This window comes from Siphateles boraxobius, unplaced genomic scaffold (genome assembly GCF_051911475.1).
Source record: "Siphateles boraxobius isolate OS27281-9 unplaced genomic scaffold, OSU_SipBor_1 20, whole genome shotgun sequence".
NCBI classification, from domain to species: domain Eukaryota; kingdom Metazoa; phylum Chordata; class Actinopteri; order Cypriniformes; family Leuciscidae; genus Siphateles; species Siphateles boraxobius.
The window spans coordinates 5,365,047-5,384,264 of NW_027508811.1; the positions used below are offsets into that span (position 1 = coordinate 5,365,047).

At 37.1% G+C, this 19,218-nt stretch overlaps 1 protein-coding gene across 1 annotated transcript in view; it reads left to right on the top strand.

Annotated features, from left to right (window-relative positions):
* The window catches only part of lmbrd1 (LMBR1 domain containing 1), a 99,077-nt gene that overhangs the window by 26,180 nt on the left and 53,679 nt on the right, over nucleotides 1–19,218 (top strand). Inside the window, exons 4-7 of the mRNA XM_077236474.1 lie at nucleotides 6,840–6,937; nucleotides 8,013–8,080; nucleotides 14,220–14,308; nucleotides 19,117–19,190. Coding sequence (XP_077092589.1) covers nucleotides 6,840–6,937; nucleotides 8,013–8,080; nucleotides 14,220–14,308; nucleotides 19,117–19,190 — 329 coding nt within the window. The remainder of the gene's footprint in view (nucleotides 1–6,839; nucleotides 6,938–8,012; nucleotides 8,081–14,219; nucleotides 14,309–19,116; nucleotides 19,191–19,218) is intronic.

Consider the following 19,218-nt stretch of genomic DNA (forward strand, 5'->3'; position numbering starts at 1 on the left):
TCAATGCACCAGGTTAGCTAGAATCTGAAGGCATTACTTGCTTTTGTTTTTTTGTCGTCTTTGATGGGGATTCTCTTCTGTAGCCTCTTTTCTGAAATTGATTTCCATGTTCGTTAATTCGTTGGGGGTCTCATCGTGTCTAAACTTACGTCTTTGGGAGGCCAATCACGTTCTTGTGTGTTGGCGGATGAATGGAACGAGAGTCTCAACGGAAAAGAAAAGAAACTTAGTAAAGAAATAAAATAAGTGAGATGAGAGTAATTAGATGGCTTATATGAAGCTGTCTGGTCTTAACCCATTTTACAGGTCTCCTAAATCTGATCTGATGTCGTCTCTGTTATTTCATCTTCTCGTCCTCTCATCTCTTATTCTTTGTCCGTGTCCTTTGGAGTTCTGACTAGTTAGACGTTGTCTTCAATTCGGGGTGTGATTATTTCTCCTCCTCTCAAATAAATTACATGTTGTCTGATTAGTCACATGGTCTCTTAACTTTCCCGTTCTAGCAGAGTACAATTTAGAAATGATTTCTCTAATAAGAGTACAATACATTTTTCACAGATTTGATTCATACCACAATTTGAGAAATGAAAAACCATTAACGCTGATAGTAAACAAGACACACCTCCAATAAACCATTCAATAGTTTGAACAATTGCATGAATTATGTGTGATCTAAGCATAATTGTCACATATATAGGTTGTAGATATGATATAGAATAATGCAGTTGAATTATGTTTGATTACAAGTCTATACAAGTCTGCAGATGTCTAGCATTGTTCTGGAATGAACGGATGCATTTTAATGTCTAAAAGTAGTCTCTGTGTTTTTTGAAAGGATTTCAGTCCTGTGTTCAAGAGGTCGGGTCAAACAGAGGTCTTTAAAAAGACGATCTCTTTTGGATCTCTGTCTTGGCAATCAAGCAACCTTTGGCGTTAACTAGATGTGGCATCTTCGAACCAAACTGTCTTGTTAAAGTTTACATCTTAAGTGTTTGTTCTCTAGTTGGGACCAACACTTACAAGTGATCATGGACTTAAAAATACTTTTTCTAGACTGAATGACACCAAAACAACAGGATCTTCCTATTTTATGGTCATGAGTGTTGAGTGTCGGTCTCTCTGTGGAATTTGGCTCTTTTCACAGTTTTAAGTAGTCATATCTGTCTGATTAGCTCTCAGTTCCTACACATACTTCACATACTTTTGAAAATCCAGCGTTTAGTTGATCGTGATAAGCACGCATTTTTCTCAGTTGTAAACACGATGGCTTTGTTCTTCCATGCAGGGATTTGGCATCACAACGGCTTTGTTTCCAGGTGGGCCGTTAAAGACACGTAGAACACACGTCTATTGGAAATGCTGTAGTACTCATCAGATGATGACTTTGAAATTCCTGAAGTATTTTCAATTTTGTGTACCTTTTGCATCAGATGTGCAGCCAACGGTCCGTGGGTGTGGCGTCTGAGGCTGAGACAATGTCCTGCCTAACTTTTCATTTTTTTGTTCAACGGAACAAAGGAAATAAGATGGGTTTGAAAAGACATGAGAATAAACAATGACAATTTGGGAGAACTGCCCCTTTAAGATCACGTGCTATTCAAAGTGTTGCTATCGGCAACAAAATTACAAACAAAATAAGCTTTAATTTAGCAAAAGTATGTTGTCAGCAGCCATTGACTTCTTCACAGTGCATTAGAGTTGTAAAGAAACGAGCAAATTAAATAAACCAACTCTCCCCAGAAGACACACTTGCACATTTAGTTTTAAAATAACACGATTGTTATTTTAGCTTGAAGGAATACGTAACAACTCAGAACTCTCTTAAACTAATAGCCATCAAACTAACCATACCCAGAAGATGAGTCTGAATTCTCAAGTGTGTTTTTACGAGTCCGAACTGGGTGTCTCGCAGTATCCCCCTCTCGTCTCCACACCTAAGGGGGAATTGCCAGAGTGCTATAAAAGGAGCCTGAACTTAGCGGAGGACCGAGGTTGGTCATTTAATTATTTAGCTCCCTCTTCTTTTTGTCAGGGGGATTAATATGCTAAACTTTTTCTCCCCAGTCAGGTGCTTTCCCATTAGATCTGGTTAGATTGAAATGGATGATCTGCAGCAATGCAGTGCTGCCTATTCCCTCGCTGTGTTAATATTCATGTTGTTATGATTAATATTACCCACTGGTTGGATGCCATGAGCTCACAGACTGGGGAACGAGAGCAACAATGTGTGCCATTAGCATTGAATGGTCCTGCTTTGGTGTCTGTAGGCAAACAGTCCATTGTTATTAGCCAAAACCTGTTGAAATGAATGCATTGCTGTTTTGTCTTATGTCAATGTCCAAAAATGGGGTCATGACAGATTTTGTTTTTCATCATTTTAATATATTCCTTAATGTTCACTTATAAATGTTAATAACACTTTTTTGTGCAAAAATGATTGTTTTTAACCCTCATTTCGTTTTTTTATCTGGCGACTCCTTTAAGGATTATCAGTAAATGGCCACTGTTATGATTGGCTTACATTAGTGCATGAAAATAAATTGCAATGCCCCCTTGCTCTTGTATGTGAGTAAGTGTTTTAAATTATCTAAATCAAATTTACAGACAAAGCTTTATGAAATTAAAACAATTCTTTTAAATTGTAATAATATTTCACATTATTAAAGTTTTTACCAAGGCTGGACAATAAGGACTGCCCGATGGCCCGGGGCAGTTAAAGACTCGGGACAGTTGACGGAATTGTCACATTGGGCCAGTGCTGCGTATTCACAAAAGTTTATCATTTGAACGTGTTTTTAAGTCTTTTCAATTTAAACTTGCAAGTGATTTTAAACCATACAAGAGAAAAGAGAACTCAATTCTGTACTTGCACACTGTTTTCTGTGCGCACGCACCAGTACTGAATTGAGTACTTGCATATAATAATGCATTCAACAAAAGTATGTCAAAATGCCATATTGGTGAGTATCCTCATAAACAGTCGGATTTGTAAATTTTGGTGGATTATTTATTTGAATATAATGTTTCATGGGTCAACAGACAATATGATTACTACGTATCAATTGTTTCGGTAATAGCAAGCATAAACAAATAAATGCATACCCTTTCTGTCACGACACATACACGAGAGATAAAATAGATCCCATTGCAGTGTTTATTAAAGGATAATCCATACTCACAACCAGTCCAGGCAGGGGTCAAATACCATGTAAGCAATCCAAAGACAAGAACATACACAGATCAAGACACACCAAACGAGATCCAAAGTGTGGGGACAAAATACAAGGATTCCAGAACAAGTGATAAAACAGACAGGGTATAAGTAGACAGACACTAACAAGGTGAGTGGGAACAGCTGAGTGTGATAATGAATAATGAGTGGCAGAACAGAATGCTGGGAGATGTAGTCTATAGTGAATGACACCGTGACAACGAGGATCTCTAGTGAACCCCAGGGAAACACAACCAGACACTGTGACACTTTCTGCATAAAGATTATTAACCACATTTTTGACTAACTAACTAAAAAAACAAAGTCAAACATAAGTAATAATGATGTTGGATGGATGAACGGATGGACTTGCATTGACAGAGGCAATTTGAAATACATTATATTTTAACTTGCTTGTTCTTGTGAGATAGTTTGATAGTATCAATAAATGGTCTTTTTTGACTGGAGAGGAAGTTTTGAATGTAGTTATCTACCTGTCCTTAAGATCATAATTGGAAGAAAAAAAAAACTGAATATGCAGTTCTCTTCATTCCTCCACTTTCCCCCCTGCACTGATGGTAAATGCCTCCATATTGTGTTTGTTTGGCAGATTCTGAGCGAGCGAAACAGCTCTAGTATTATGTACGATGACACCACTAGGCATTATAAATTCATGGGAAGGTGAGGAGCGGACACTTATTCAGGGGCTACAAAGCTATTTTAGACTGAAGGGGGGTTATCTATAGCTAATGGATGTCTCTGAAGACAGCCCCTGTAAACCCGAAATAACTCCCGACCGAGACAGTCTTGGCTGAACGCTTTCTTGAGGCGATAACGTGATTTATTAGCATGAGTCAGAACGTGAAACAAAACAAAAAAAAAAAGAACATAATCAGACAATCACGACCATGGTGGGCGCTCCGGTATATAGGTTACTCTCAGTGTATATCTGTCTTTTAACACATTCAATCCCTCCCAATAATCCCAAAGAGTTTTAATTAAGACAAACGAAGCAGGCAAAAAGAACACCTATTAGTCCCTCGTCACAAAACACATTGCGCATTTTCGTTAATAACACACTTCCTGTGGTGCACTGAAGTACTGAGAGCATACTGGTTAAATACACAACATGCTGTGGAAAACGAGGGCCAGTAAATGTGAAAGTGAAATGTCATCGCTTCAATGACAGCAATTACAGCTCCCGGTGAGATAATGGCTGCTTTGGTTCGTTCCGTTGTTTTAGAAAGGCTGCATGAAACATTCATCTTGAATTATACTTCATATTTCATGTTGAAGTGTAAATGCTTTCCTCCAACCTGCAGGCATCATCTCTGAGAAGGATTCACCATGCAAACTGTCTAACAGCTAAAGCACAGTATTGTCAGCATGCTAATTAAAGCACAGCTGAAAAATATCAATAATATAAGAAAAACATAAGAAACAATGGCTTCAACCAGTAGTATAGTAATAAGCGGAAAAGTGTGAATATCAGTAAAGTACCACACATTGACAAGCTGCATGGTTTGATGCGTCACTTATGTCTATAGCCTAAACTGACATTGTTCAAAACCTAGACCCTAAGTATGAGAAACAGGGATGCTTTCCTCAGCAAACACGCTAATGAACAAAACCAGACACTCTTGACAGACACGATTTAAATTGTTATTGTATTTCTAATTGCAACAAATGGATTCCGGGTGTGTTGGACGGGTCTAGAGTTTGATGCATTGGCTTAACCTTGAAAACACAAACTTGTGTGGTGTTTCTGTCAGGATACAGGATAGTTTGAACCCCTTGAAAGCTTTACACAAATATTCAAAACCATGAGAAATGCTTTAATCACAAGAAATTGAGCAATGGCCGGATGGAACAAGGTAAATTGTATAGCGAGAGTGTTTGAGAGTGCAGAGTTTATCTGTATGGGCGGCTTTGATCCACTGCACTTACAGATATGAGCCATATGAGCAAATCCCTCACAGTAATCCAGAAAAAGTGCAGCAATCAAAAAAAAAAAGTTTTGAAAAAGCACACGAACAGCTGGCAAAATCAGCCGCAGGGCTCATGAAACAATAACAATAACCGTTTTCATCCCATTATGTTTTTATTTTGATAAATTGCGGCTGCTCTGTTTTTCTCCTCGCCTGCTGTTAAAAACATTTGTTTTCCCCCCCCCCGACAAAAATGCACTCCGCTGTCCTTTTTCACACATCTATCTAAATGAACACACATGTACACGTTTGACTGATGTGTGCAGAGCATGTTTACATGTTCATGGAAATGAGCTTTTTGTCCTACATGACCGTGGACAGAATGATGGATCATTTCTTTTCACTCACATAAGGTCATTGCAAGCCGTTCTGGTGTGATGCCAGTATGGGATATAGTCTGATATAGTCCCATAGTCTGTTTCTATATGGAGAAAGATGTTCTGGGTGCTGTGTGATATGGTTATGTCTTGTGTACTTTTTTTCCTTGTGTATCTAGCTACAGTTTCTTAATCCATTCCATTCATGTATACAAACATTTCTCCAGGGCTCTGTGATGACAACTTTTGTGTTATTCATATCGCCTGTATCAACTGAGTAACCTACATGAGAAGGGAGAGATGACAATTTAAAGGGTCACAAAAGTGTTTAATCCGCTTCTGGACTGAAATAGGCCAAGCTGACGATTTTAATTCATTGCATGATAGGGAAAGAGAGGAATCAACTAAATCACTTTCTCTGCCTGTCACAGTCTGTTACGTAAACTCTTGCAATATCAGTGATCTTTGCTCCTTTAACTTGATTATTTCAGCTTGTCTGTGCTTTGGGGCTTAGGACTCATCATGTGGGAGTTGTATTGGTTTCTAGGAATCTTTACATGTAATGACACTGAATTCACTCTTGATTTGTATTCATACCCCTTAGTCCGTAGTCATGTATACAGTATGTGTACCATACAAAATTGGCTTTAGATAATTTATGAAGCCCATTTATAGAACTGCTATGAAACAGTCCTGCTAATATTTGCTATAATTGAATCATGCTTTAATTTTTGTAAATCTTTTTTGTCGCCCTTGACATAATCAAAAGAAAATAAAATGTCAAAAGTACCTAATTAGAAATGGGGTCTTTGCGGTTTATTTAAATTCATATTGGTGTCTTATTTTTATTTTTTTATTTACAATGTAAACACTGTTCCACAGAGGGTATAATTTAGCAAACCTGAAAATGTGAAGTCTTATAAGCAAGTTTTGAAAAAAATCATAGTAAAAAGTATAAATATTTAGTATTTTTAAAAGATTAGTTATTTTCCAGATTGCCTCATTGTTTTCATTCCTTTAAAATAATGTTAGCCTATTAATTACTCCCTTTTTTACTTTCGGTTTTACAATTTCATGCAACCTTGACATTTGTAACTTTTTGTCATTAAATGTATTCAAAAATAAATAAACGTTCATAATAGAAGTTGATTTTTTAATGTTTTTTTTAATGCATTAATACATCTGGACACAATAAAATGAGTGCCATGACATTGACCCTGTGACATCAAAACACATCATGAGTAATTTTCTGTATATTTAATGTGGATCCTGTTTGTTGATTGTGTTCAAGATTTGTAACTGCCCATCTTTTCTCTTTCACAGCTCTGTATTCCATCATTCTGTTCTGCGTCTTTCTCTGGATCCCCTTTGTGTATTTCTACTACGAGGAGAAAGATGAAGACAACACCAACAAGTGCTTGGTAAACCTGACACTCCTTCCTGTCTATCTAGTACACTCATGCACTCTAAAACGGAACGCCTTTTCAGCATTACAGGGATAATTTACACACAAAATGAAAAACTAGGTGGGAAAAGAGCTACGTTAAGCTATTTGTAGTCAATAAATAGTGTGTACTATACTAGTACGTAAAGCAAGGCTTGCTGTCTGTGGTTAGAAAAGTTAGCGTCAATGATATCAACAGAAATGCCCTTGAGGTATTGCTAAGTGATATTTGCCTGATTACAGTTATGGCAGTTCATTTATTAATTCAGTTCAGTTCAGTTTACCCACACTCCATCTGCAAGAGGCTTAACTGCAGTGAGTTGATAAAGTGACAAAAAATATATCCTTCTCACTGTAATGCTGCTCACTTCAAATATCAAAGTATGTTCTCTAAGGATGCCACAGTGATGTGCAACGTTACATGCTAAGGAGCTTCTTCAATCTTTACACTCCTTCCTCTCATTTGAAACAGTCAGAAGTGGCTGCAGTCCAAAAACTATTGAGCATCCTGCGTAGGCAGCATTTTCAAAGCATCATAGGTGCTGTCCGGAAAAGGAGGCAAGAAAGTATTATATTATATTATATTATATTTTAAATGTATATTTCAAAAGTAGCAATAGATTAGTTCAGAAATTAAACATGCTAAATTTTACTAAATATTTGTGTGTACAATGAAAACTGTACTTATTTTACAAGGTTAATTACTCGATTATTAGTTGAGTCTCTCTGTGATGACACCTGTTTATGAGCGGCTAAAGTTGCTGCCTATGTAGAATGTTCTAAATCTGTCACTTCTTAAATCTAAATCTGGAAATGAAAGGTTCCATTTCAGTTAGGACACTGCATTAGCTCACTAGGTTTTGGAATAGAGCACAATGTCTCCATGAGTATAGTAATATAGAGAATGAAATAAGGACACTGGGACTGTTAACTGCTGCATATATGTTATTATATCCAGCCCATAGGCCCTCTCTACATAAAGCATGATTTATTATGAATTGATGACTTGATGAATGCGGTTTGATAAACGTGTTTGTATTCTCTCATTACAGCAAGTGAAAAATGCACTGAAGTATACAATAGGATTTGTGATTGTGTGTTCAGCGCTGCTTTTGATTGGGTAAGTGCGCTTTTTGGGAATATAGTAGTCTGTGTGTGTGTGTGTGTGTGTGGAGAGGTCAATATGAGCTTTATCATTCAGTCTTCATCTTCAACCTCTATCGGTTGTACAGAATGCTGTGAAAATGTAAAGCATTTTGTTGGACAAAACACCAATCCTTGTTGCTATTTTTAGCTTAATATAAGCTTTATATATATATATATATATATATATATATATATATATATATATATATATATATAGATAGATAGATAGATAGATAGATAGATAGATAGATAGATAGATAGATATCAATCAATATATTCCACTTTAAAGATAAGTTAGATATGCCCAGTTTAGTTATAAAGAGCTCAAAATCTACTGCAGGACATCAAATGTACGTTAAAGTCAACATGAACTCATTAGCATAGCATATTTACTCTCTGATTCAGATTCCTGGTGTTATTGTGTATGATTCCTCAGTGTGGTTTATTATTACAAATATAAATGTTGGACCTTGTAATATTTGTAGTCTTTTCTTTCTCCACCCAAATTTGTTATCCTCCTTCAACTATTCTATTGGTACACTACCGTTTAAAAGTGTTTTTATTACTTTTTTTATTTTTATTTTTTATTATTACTTTGTTTTCCAGAAAGTATGCATTAAATTGATACAAACTGACAGTAATGGAATTCCTAATATTACAAAAGATTTCTGTCAAATAAATTCTGCTTTTGTTTCTATTTACCAAAGAATCTGGAAAAAAAGATTATTACAGTTTTCACAAAATAAAAGCATAAACTCATGAGGCAAAATCTAATTATCTGCCATCTTTAAACCTTAAGATTGTCACGACCTTGGACGTTTTATTGTCAAGCTATGTAACAATTTCGTGTCCAATGGTTAACTGAACTAAAAACCACGATTCAGGCTAAATGTGTAAACATACATGGTTGTGGCTTTGTCCCATTTAACCTCGAGTTTATACTTTTTGTTCTCAGCAGTGTTCGTGCAGCATAAACATAATGGATTTTCTTTGCCGCTGCAAGAATAACACGTCTGCTCACCAGGTCATATAATTTAATGTGCTCTCAACCATTAAATAGTGTTCCTGTGGGGCAGGATACCTTCATCACACCTTCATGTCGTATAGACCAAGTGGGATGGGTTACTTTGATCGCAGAATGGGAAGAGGGACACGGCGTGGACCAAATTTAAAAGTGGGGATGTCACTTTGGACAGAAGCAATTTGGTGTTCATTTTACCTTTTGAACCAGTGCAGTGTTTTACCAGGAGTATTGTGTCTCAGGGTTCCTGATGGGGGGGGGCATGATGGCTTTTTCCATAGTCTTTTTTCTCAGGGTGAAACGCAAAGTTCCTGTGTTTGTGATTGTTCATTTGGAGTGTGACTTCTTTTTGTTTGTCTGTTCTGATTGGTCTGCGCTAAGGATGGAACTTATAAATGGACAGCTGACCCTTCCCACCCTCTGTAGTCCAATTCACTCTCTCACACCCATGGGGATGTCTCGAGAGCTCTAAGTGCACTCTATCAATGCCGTGCTTGGTCTACTCTAAACTCTAGACACATGGGCCCTGTCCCAAATGGATGTCTTCATGTGGACCTGCAGTCATGTGGCCTTCTTTGGTGCGTGTCTGTGAAGTCCACGACACCGTATAGTGTCCCATTTGTCATTTTAGGTTACAGAAATGTGCTCATGAGGACATTTGAGACAAATCCTTATTCAACAGATCGTATTTGTCCTGATAGCCTGCGATTAGTCACCAAAAGTTGCTTAATAATTAAGTTGTGACCTTTTAAGTTAACATCTAATGCAATATTATTCTAACTGGCAGTGTAAAAGTTAAAGGGAGAGTTCCTCCAAAAAATAAAAATGCTGTCATAATTTACTCACCCTCTTTTCATTCCAAACCCCTAAGATATTTTTAATGAATCTTCCGAGGTTTCTGTTCTTCCATTGAAAGTTCATGCAACCAAAACCTTGAAGATTCAAAAAGATTATAAGGCTTCCTAAAAGTAATCCATATGAATCGAGATAAAGTCGCTTTATATGATGAAACGTTTTAAAGCTGCAGTAGGGAGTTTTGAGAAAACGTTGACTTAGCCTGAAAATTTGAACAAGCACAACCTACCGGTCCAACCCCCTTGCTCTCTGCTGCGCTACAGCCCCCTCCACAGCTCCTCCCTCCACAGCTCCTCCCCCACAGCGGAGCCTGCCGTGAACGCGCAGGCTAGTAAGCAGGGCCACCGATGACGGCGGATTATAAACAGTTATGGAACATTCACTAATAGGGACGAAACATCAACAATATGCTTTACATTGACTATGGCCTGCCCATACTTTGACTACAAACTTGGTACTCAAATCATTATGTATTTTGCAATACATGTAACTTTATAACGTTGCACTCTTTCTATAATTTATAAATAGCCAGTAAGATAACGTTAATATAACGGTAACTAACGTTACAGTATGGAAGTAATTATTCTAGCGATATGTAATGCTAGATAAGGTTTGCTAGTACATTATTTCAGCAACATGACAACAAGCCTGTTAATGAGCAGGTTTTAATTGTTGCTTACCACAGTGTGTGACATTTTATCTACGTTATGCTGCTAGAGTTTTGACACAGAGTCAATGGGCTCTGTCTAATTTTTTCTTTTTCGCTTGTTTATTGTCATCTGTCTTTTTCCTTTTACCTCTTTGTTTTATGAGCAGGTGCCACTCGAGAAATTGGCAGTTTAGGTTGTTTCTCCGCCATTAGCACAGCTCAAGCACATCGGCAATCTTGAGTTTGAAAGACGGGTACACAAGCGGGATTGGCACTACTAAGACATTCCTCCTGGCTCTGATTGGATGTTTCTGACCGGGAGCGGTGTATTTCTGCAAATGGCAATAGGACCACTGGGAGGAGCCAGAGGAGCTTTGATTTTTTCACAGATTATCTGTCTCATATTCTACTGTCAGGACATAATGACAGTTTTAACAAATATGTAAAAATATTTTTTTACAAAAGTTACCTACAGCAGCTTTAATTTAGGCTTTTATTCACAAATAAATAAAGATCTACACAAAAACATGGAGCACATTAAATAAAGTACAATTATAGTAAATATTTTGCAAGCTTATGCTCAAGAACCAGTGAGGTTTGTTCTAGTATGCGACGCATGTTTACGCTTCTGTGTTTACCATATTTGATGCACTCTGTGTATGTGCTTTTATCATAAAAAAAGTCAAATAAGCCCTTTTATCATAAAAAATGTCAAATAAGCCCCTAAATGACATCTATTCATAACAAGCGATCATATCTCTTCACGAGACTTGGATTAATTAATATTATTTTTGAATTGATATTAATTATTTTTAAGATGCCTTTATGACCTTTTTGGATCTTCAAAGGTTTGATTGCATGGTCTTTTAAAAGAGGGAAAGAAACCTCACAATTATTGTAGTTTGTGTTGCAAAGATGAACGCAAGACATAAACATGTTGGAGCGACATGAGAGTGAGTAAATGACAGAATTTTGCTGCTGACATGGTATTTTGGACCATAATTGATGATGACAAACAACAGAGAGACTGGATGCAGAGGTCAGATATGTGAAAAGTCTTTAACCATTGCATAAACCTTCACGGAGTTCTTGGTCGATTTATGAAGCTGCATCTTGCTGTACATACAGTTTACAATGTAATTTACTGACACACCTAAAAGATGACATTTTCATGCACGACGCAGCTTTTCTGATGTGACGCGTCAAATGAACTCACTCAGATAATGCCAGTGATGCTAAATGATTTGGCTGCATTTAAATTGACCCTATTTTGCAGCCTTTTACATCTGTTGTGATTCAAATGTGGCTTTTTTTTGCTGCATTTTCTCAAGTTTCTGACTGGATGTTAACAGTTGGTGTTCTTTAGGGCTGCATGATTGTTGTGTCATATATTTTGATTGGAATTTGAACAGCAACATGATAAACATTTTAAATGTTATATTGCTGCTTGGATATCCAGACAAACTTTGAAATGGGGATGGGAATGATAATATAAATTCTTCTTCTTATGAGGAACATTTTATAATATAAATATAATTATAGTGTGTACATGGTGTTTTATTATTATTATATATGTATGTATTATAAATACCTCTTTAATAATACTAATAATAATAATAATTAATATAATGTGCACTGTTTATTAAAATTATTATATATATATATATATATATATATATATATATATATATATATATATATATATATATATATATATAATTAGTGATTAGGTGAAAGAGCCTTTTAGGTATACTTATGGTTGAATAAAGTGAAATGAATAAACTTATGGTTAAAACTTATGTTTATTTTTTTCAGAGCAGCTGTAGCCTGAGGTATTTGCTTATGCAATCTCATCTTGTGAGTGTTCTCCTCATTGAAGAGGACTCACTTTCTTAGTGTTGCAGGTATTTCCTCAGAATGTGAGCATACTGTGTCCTCGGTTGCTTTTAAAGCTCGCGGCGATACATCTCATGAGCTGAGTACATGGGTATCTACACGATAGTTCACAGTAATCATTCTCGTGTCGTCAGCCAGTTATAAATATACATACATAAACAAGAAAACAATTTGCCTTTTGGGTAAAGCCAAGGTGCACTGAGTAACTCCACTTACAGGTGCTCTATGTATTTTTTTCCCCCTACTAAAGCATAAAAATACCATGTTTGCAGATATTTAGAAACAAAGTACATATATTTGTCTCTTTGTAAAACAATGCTACAGCCAGTTATTCTACATTGAACATGCGCGTTTTGTTTTGTTCTTTGAGATCTCGCCCACTGTCAATTTACCCAATAGTATTTTGACACCCCTGGTTGCAAGTTGGTGGAAAACACAGCAATGGAAGCCAGCAAACAAACTGGGTCAGATATTACACATTCTACCTACAACCTAAAAAGTCTCAGCAATAAAACCATTTTTAAACACATACATTAGTTGATCAATTTACAGTGTAACACTCGTCGCTTTCCATTGCCAATTATGCTTGTTTCTGTTACGTGTCATCAATCTGGCAACCCGCTTGAGCACTTATCTAAAGTTGGCAGGGAAAAAACCCCTCTCCAATATTTTAAATTGGGACTATAATTCACAGTTCAACCACTAGTTGTCAATTTTGTATAATGCACCTTTAAAGCTTATAACACATTTGAGGAAATCTTGCCTAATCATGCCTTTTTCCAATGATAAATGATGTATATTATTGTTAATTAGAATTTTAACTTTCATTGGATGTGCCCCCACAACTTACCCATAAAAACACTTTTTTGGAAACCAAAATATATATTTGAAAATCATGTATACATTTTTTCTTTTATAAAATTCAATATTGTTCTATTTGATTTGATCATTTGTTTGTACATTTGATTGAAGAGTCTGTGTTTGCTTTATGGTCATATTAAAGGGATAGTTCACCCAAAAAATGACAGTTCTGTCATCATTTACTCACCGTCAAGTTGTTCCAAACCTATGTAAATTTCTTTCTTCTGCTGAACACAAAAGAAGATATTTAGAAGAATAGCTTACCAAAAAGGTTTGGAACAACTTGAGGGTAAAGTTCTGTCATGAAACTGTAGATAGCACAGGCTAATAGGTCCTTTAACTCAACCTGCTTGCAATCACATCATTCTCTATAAGGCACAGCTGATTGGTTCCTGCTTTTTCAGTAGCCAATAAGCTTGCATGCTCAACCTTCAAATACTTGGTTATATTTTGCCATAGTAGTGCAGCGGGCTTTCAGACACCCCCCACCTACGCCAGCTCGACCTGTATAGATCTGCTACGGGTAATTCATGTACACTATATTGTCTTACTTGATCACAATAGTATGTTGTAACATATCAACATTGTCATACCCATTACCATGCCAAACACTCTGAGAGTTGTCATGACAGAACTATCCCTTTAAGGCGCAGTGTGTATGTGGATACTGTTGTTTTTGAAAAGGATATATTATTGTTAAATATTATTTTACAGCCTTATGCTCACCAAGAGACTTAAAAAATAAAAATACAATTAAATCTTACTACAACTTTTGAATGGTAGTGTGTAAATAATGACATTATGATTGAGAAGTTTAAACCTCTGTTTCAGGACGTTTGTTCCCTTGGAATCTCCACCCAACCAGAACTCCACTCAGTGGGAGAAGGTGCAGTATCTGTTTGAGGAGCTGGGCAGTAGCCGTAAGTACCGTAAAAGCCTCTTTGAATGAAATTGCAGCTCAGTTTTACTGACACTTGCAAAGAAAACAGCAAAAAAAAAGCTTTATTGAAGCCTTCCGGGGCCACAACACCGAAACGACAGGTGCTTTTTAGAGAGCGGCGGATGCTGCCGAGCCACAAGTAGAGGTGATGTGTGGGTTTGGCAGCATTGACATTTAGCCTCGTCAATGTCAACAGACCTCATTGTGCTACCTAAATTTGCTGTCTTGGAAAAAAAGGAAAGGCCAGGTGCTTTTGACGTGTCAATCAAGGCTTCCATTTGAAGCAGGAGTGGCAGGCACATGTTTGCACCTGCACTATATATATATATATATATATATATATATATATATATATATATATATATATATGTGATTCTGTGTGGCCATTTACATTCACCTCTTTTTTTCTCATTCTGCTTTCATGCAGACTGCAGGGTTATTATTGAAAAACTAAACCAAACTAAAATTCAAACTTACCGTGTTGCCAAGGCAACATTTCTCATTTTCATTTAGTGTAACTAAAATAACTAAAAAACGATATTGACACAAAAAAAAATTATGAAAATGAAAAAACACACAAAATTACTAACACTTTAAAATGACAACAGAAAATAAAAAATAAAGACCAAATCAAAACCGTAACAAAAACTACAATAGAATATCAATGATTCTAAAAAAACTTAACTAAATAAAAAAAAAAGTAAAGTTTTTCTGATTTTCCTTCAAGCTGTCCATGTTTGAGTATTTTTGTGTCAATGTTCTCCAGAGCCTTTCCTTCAATCTTACCATATTCTAAAGGGCTTATTTGAAGGTCACATAACAAGTCACATGTCTCTTTTTCCTTCCAGTACAAGTAATTTTTTTGTGCCAAGGTTTGTTTTGCTCCAAGAAAGCAAGTGTGAGTTTCCAACATCATGGTGTTCCTTCAGAGATGTTCCCATGTTTGTTTGGATCGTCACTTTTGCTATACTCTCCCTTGAAAGACCCTCAAGCTGGCAGGAATGGCGACACAAAAAACCCCCAAACCTAATCCAATAGCCTGGAGTAAGTCTGTGGCTTTTTGAGACCGTGCCTGATTCCTCTGAGGGGGTCTTAGAGCTGTCATTGCCCTTTCCTAGCAGCCCTGGCCTAATGAATAGAAATCAAGCAAAAAAAAAAAAAAGTCTTGGTGGAAGGAACATCAGAAAAAGGCTTGTTTGTCAAAATCTGCAGCAGAGCTTGAGGTTGACGGTCTTGGTACCCTTCTCCTCATCCCCACTCCACATGTGAAATTAATAACTAGCAGACCCTGTGGGTTAGTAAAGCAGGGTTATGATGTCCCTGAGAAGCCTGGACTGCCGAAGGAGCATCTTGATCCAAGGCCAGGACAAGCTGACAAATTCAACCAAGCGTCATCGCGAGTCTGCGATTCCGATTCCGCAGATATGCGGCGGTTCCCCTGAGTGAAACAGGCGTAAATTGTAACCTGAATGCAATAGCCAATTCCCCATTAGCAGGTAAGAATCAGGCGAGAGAGCGAGGGAGCATGCAGAAGGGTAGACAGCTGGAGATTTGATCTTATCACAGACATAGGCTTGGAAAAAGTCTCCTCTTAATTGACCATTCGCAAAGACCCACCCCCTTTAGTTACTGTTGCTATGTTCGCCGCTCTCACGCCACGTCATGTTCTCAGGCAGTGAAAAATACATCCCAGAGCAAAGAGGACTCTGACAACACACTGACAGACAGGACAGACTAGGTTACTTTTGATATGAAACAAAGTCTCAACCTTCAAATTTGGTTATTTTTTGCATGCCATTGATTGTGGCTGTTTAATGTGTCGTTAGAGATCGCTAGAGCCTCAGTTAAAGCTGCTCGTGAAGCGCTTATCTCTTGATTCTAGTTCATTTATAGCATAAAATAAACATGAAAGAACATAAGAAGGGATGTTGTTTTAACCGAAGAAAGACATCACATTCTGTTTTTCAAGTTCAAATCCTCCAACATTAATCTGCAAACTCTCCTGACTGTTTTGTCGGACAAAAATGGCAGATTCGGCGGATAGCGGATTATGATTGGTTAGATCGCCTGTCAATCAAACTCCCTGCGAAGGGTCAATTATGTAGCAGAGACCCAAACTCAGAATCCACTCAGACAGCTGTTGTTCTCTCTGATTTACCTTCCCACTGAGCCGAATGTGTTTCACGGAGAGACACATTTCAAATTGGAGCTAGCGTGACGTAGTGTGACGAGAAGGCATCCGGCGTCAGCTACGCTGTATCTAATTTAGATTTGATGACATCATTTTACATACATAGAGCTAGTCTGTAATGATAGCTAGAATTGCAAAAAAAGAAATCCAGTATCTATATTCTAAGAGTGTTTACATATTGCAAGGTGTTAGATCTGTTTTAATGGGTGTGGAAAACTATTGTTTAATTTAATTTAATTTAATTTATTTTAATCTTTGAAAATATTCATTAAAAAAACATCTCAAAATGAATATCCATTTTTCATACTGTACATTATAATGCTGTAATGCATAAATTAACTTGTAGCATAAAAAATTATTGACTTTTTTAAACTTTTATTTATTTATTTATTTAGACTAAATTGTATAACATTTTAATATCATTTGTTTATTCTTTATTGGCTGATAAAATGAGTATAATTATTGATATCAGTCAGACTTTTAATATTGGTGCCTTGCTTTTTCCTCTACGGCTACTCAGGACTAGCTACATATTATATAGACCTAGCATATGGCTATGCTCAAAACTTAAAAAAAAAATACTCTTCAAATAAGTTTAAGATAAATATAATCTCTCTCAATCAAAGTGGTTTGCTCCACTTTTGTTTGACCATATTTCTGTGAATAATTGTTTGGGAGCAACGCGCTTTCTTTTTCAGTAATCCAGAATCGAGCGAGTGGGTTAGCTTTAGCAAGCTGCTTTCCATCTCCATGAGGTTATCATAGCAAGCTCATGTTGTGAATACCTCAGCTAAGAGCTCTTTAATATACACTTCTCAGTGGCAGCGGTCTCCTCCGCGTGCATAAGCCCGAGGAGCTCAGTGCATGTCGAGATAAGGGCCTCCACTCTCTCCGAGTGCCGAGGAATCAGGCGCTAGAGCAGCTGTAGAGCCGCCGCAGATAACAAACAATATATTCTCTGTCCAATCCCTTAGAAAGTCTTCCGGGGAAGCGGCAGAAAACGCAGGTCCAACTGCATTGTGAGGAGTTCATAAACAGAGCCGCTTTCCGTACCAAACACGAGCGCCATTGTCTCCGGCATCGCGCCTTCGTCACTTAACAAAAGCGGGGACATCACAAAGGGAAACACCTATTCAGATGTAAATGCTCATTTCAGCCATCAGACATCAAAGCGTCTCTCCTTTTTATATTCTTCCGTTTGCTACATTAGGAAGCAGGAGTGTAATCATCTTCATTTCTTCTCGACGGCTTTTGTGTCTTGGGGCTTTTTGTGTATGGAACGTGGTGGGTGGCGCAGCAAACAGTTCTCAGACTTCATGTGGTTCGACAAAATGGAAAGAAGTCATTTCATGAGTGATGTAAAGCTGCTCCTGAGGAAAATAAACAGAGAACAGTAGGTTGCATTCAATTGAGGTAGGCTGCAGTCAGAAGGGGGCTTTCTGGGCTCAGGGCTGCCAGGATGCTGTGTTTTGCTCCGCTGGGCCATAGCTCAGAACTAGAGGAAATGGGGGAATCGCGCGAGTTTGTGAGTGTTCAACTCTCTCGCTCCCTATGACAGGTGGGATCCTAACAGGAAGTGCTGTGGCGGTCACTTCCCATAAATCTGCCTCAGCTGGCTTCAGATCTGACAGCTGGCATCATGCCCTTTCCTCTTTTCATTCATTTTTACTCTCTCGGCTCCATGTTTCATCCTGTATTTTGAGGACTGGTGATTCACAAAAAGTCTTATGTACTTTGTTACCAGGTCCATACTAAAATATTACAAATTTTGCAATTTCTTTTGAAACAAGGCATAGAGGTGTGCGCCTGATAATTGACGGTAATAACCAGTGAGGCTTGTAGGCTAGCCTTTACACGGTAAAGCTTTTTTTGTCTTTTACAGCACACGTTACTTATATTCAGCATGTAAAAAAAAATAATTTGAACAACGACAGTCACGGACAAATTGATTTGTGATGCTTTTCAAATTAAAGTCGTTTTATTTGACATTGTATTGCTTTTGTATCCTCCCCCCAATTTCAGTTTCAATGTTTACTTAAACACTTGACAATTCTGTTAACTTACAGCCTTACTTTTTTATTTCTTGCATTTCTTGTCATTTGTGTATTTATTCGGTCTTATTACAGATTCTTAACCTTTTATTATAGCAGTTTTTACTTAATTTGATCAAATTTACTTAAAGCTTAAACTTTAAAAATATAGAATTTAAGTTTTATAAAATAACATTTTTGTATTAATTTTTTAATTTTAAATAAAGTATGCTCAGTAGCATATTAGGTTTGCTGTAATATCAAGAATCGTGGAATTTTACTGGTATTGATATCGACTACTAAATAAAATTGAATTACTTCACTGAATGTCCTTTATATTTTCAACATGTCATTGTGACTTAAAATTTAGAGGGCAAAAACTTAGCTGACCTTTCAGTAACTATTTCAGGGTAAGAGCAGGTTGAGAGAAATGATAGTGAGAGTGGAGAGAAGATGAGAAATTTCCCTGGGGGCAAGAACTGCTTTAAATATCTGGCGTATGACCAAAACTTAACAGAGCTCTGCATTTGGCCCATGTCATAAATAAATTTCCCCTCTGTCTTGCAGATGGCCTGGCCGCCCTGTCGTTCTCCATCAGCTCGCTCACCTTGATTGGCATGCTGGCAGTGATCACATACACGGTAAGTGGCCAACAGAGGATTAGTTGAG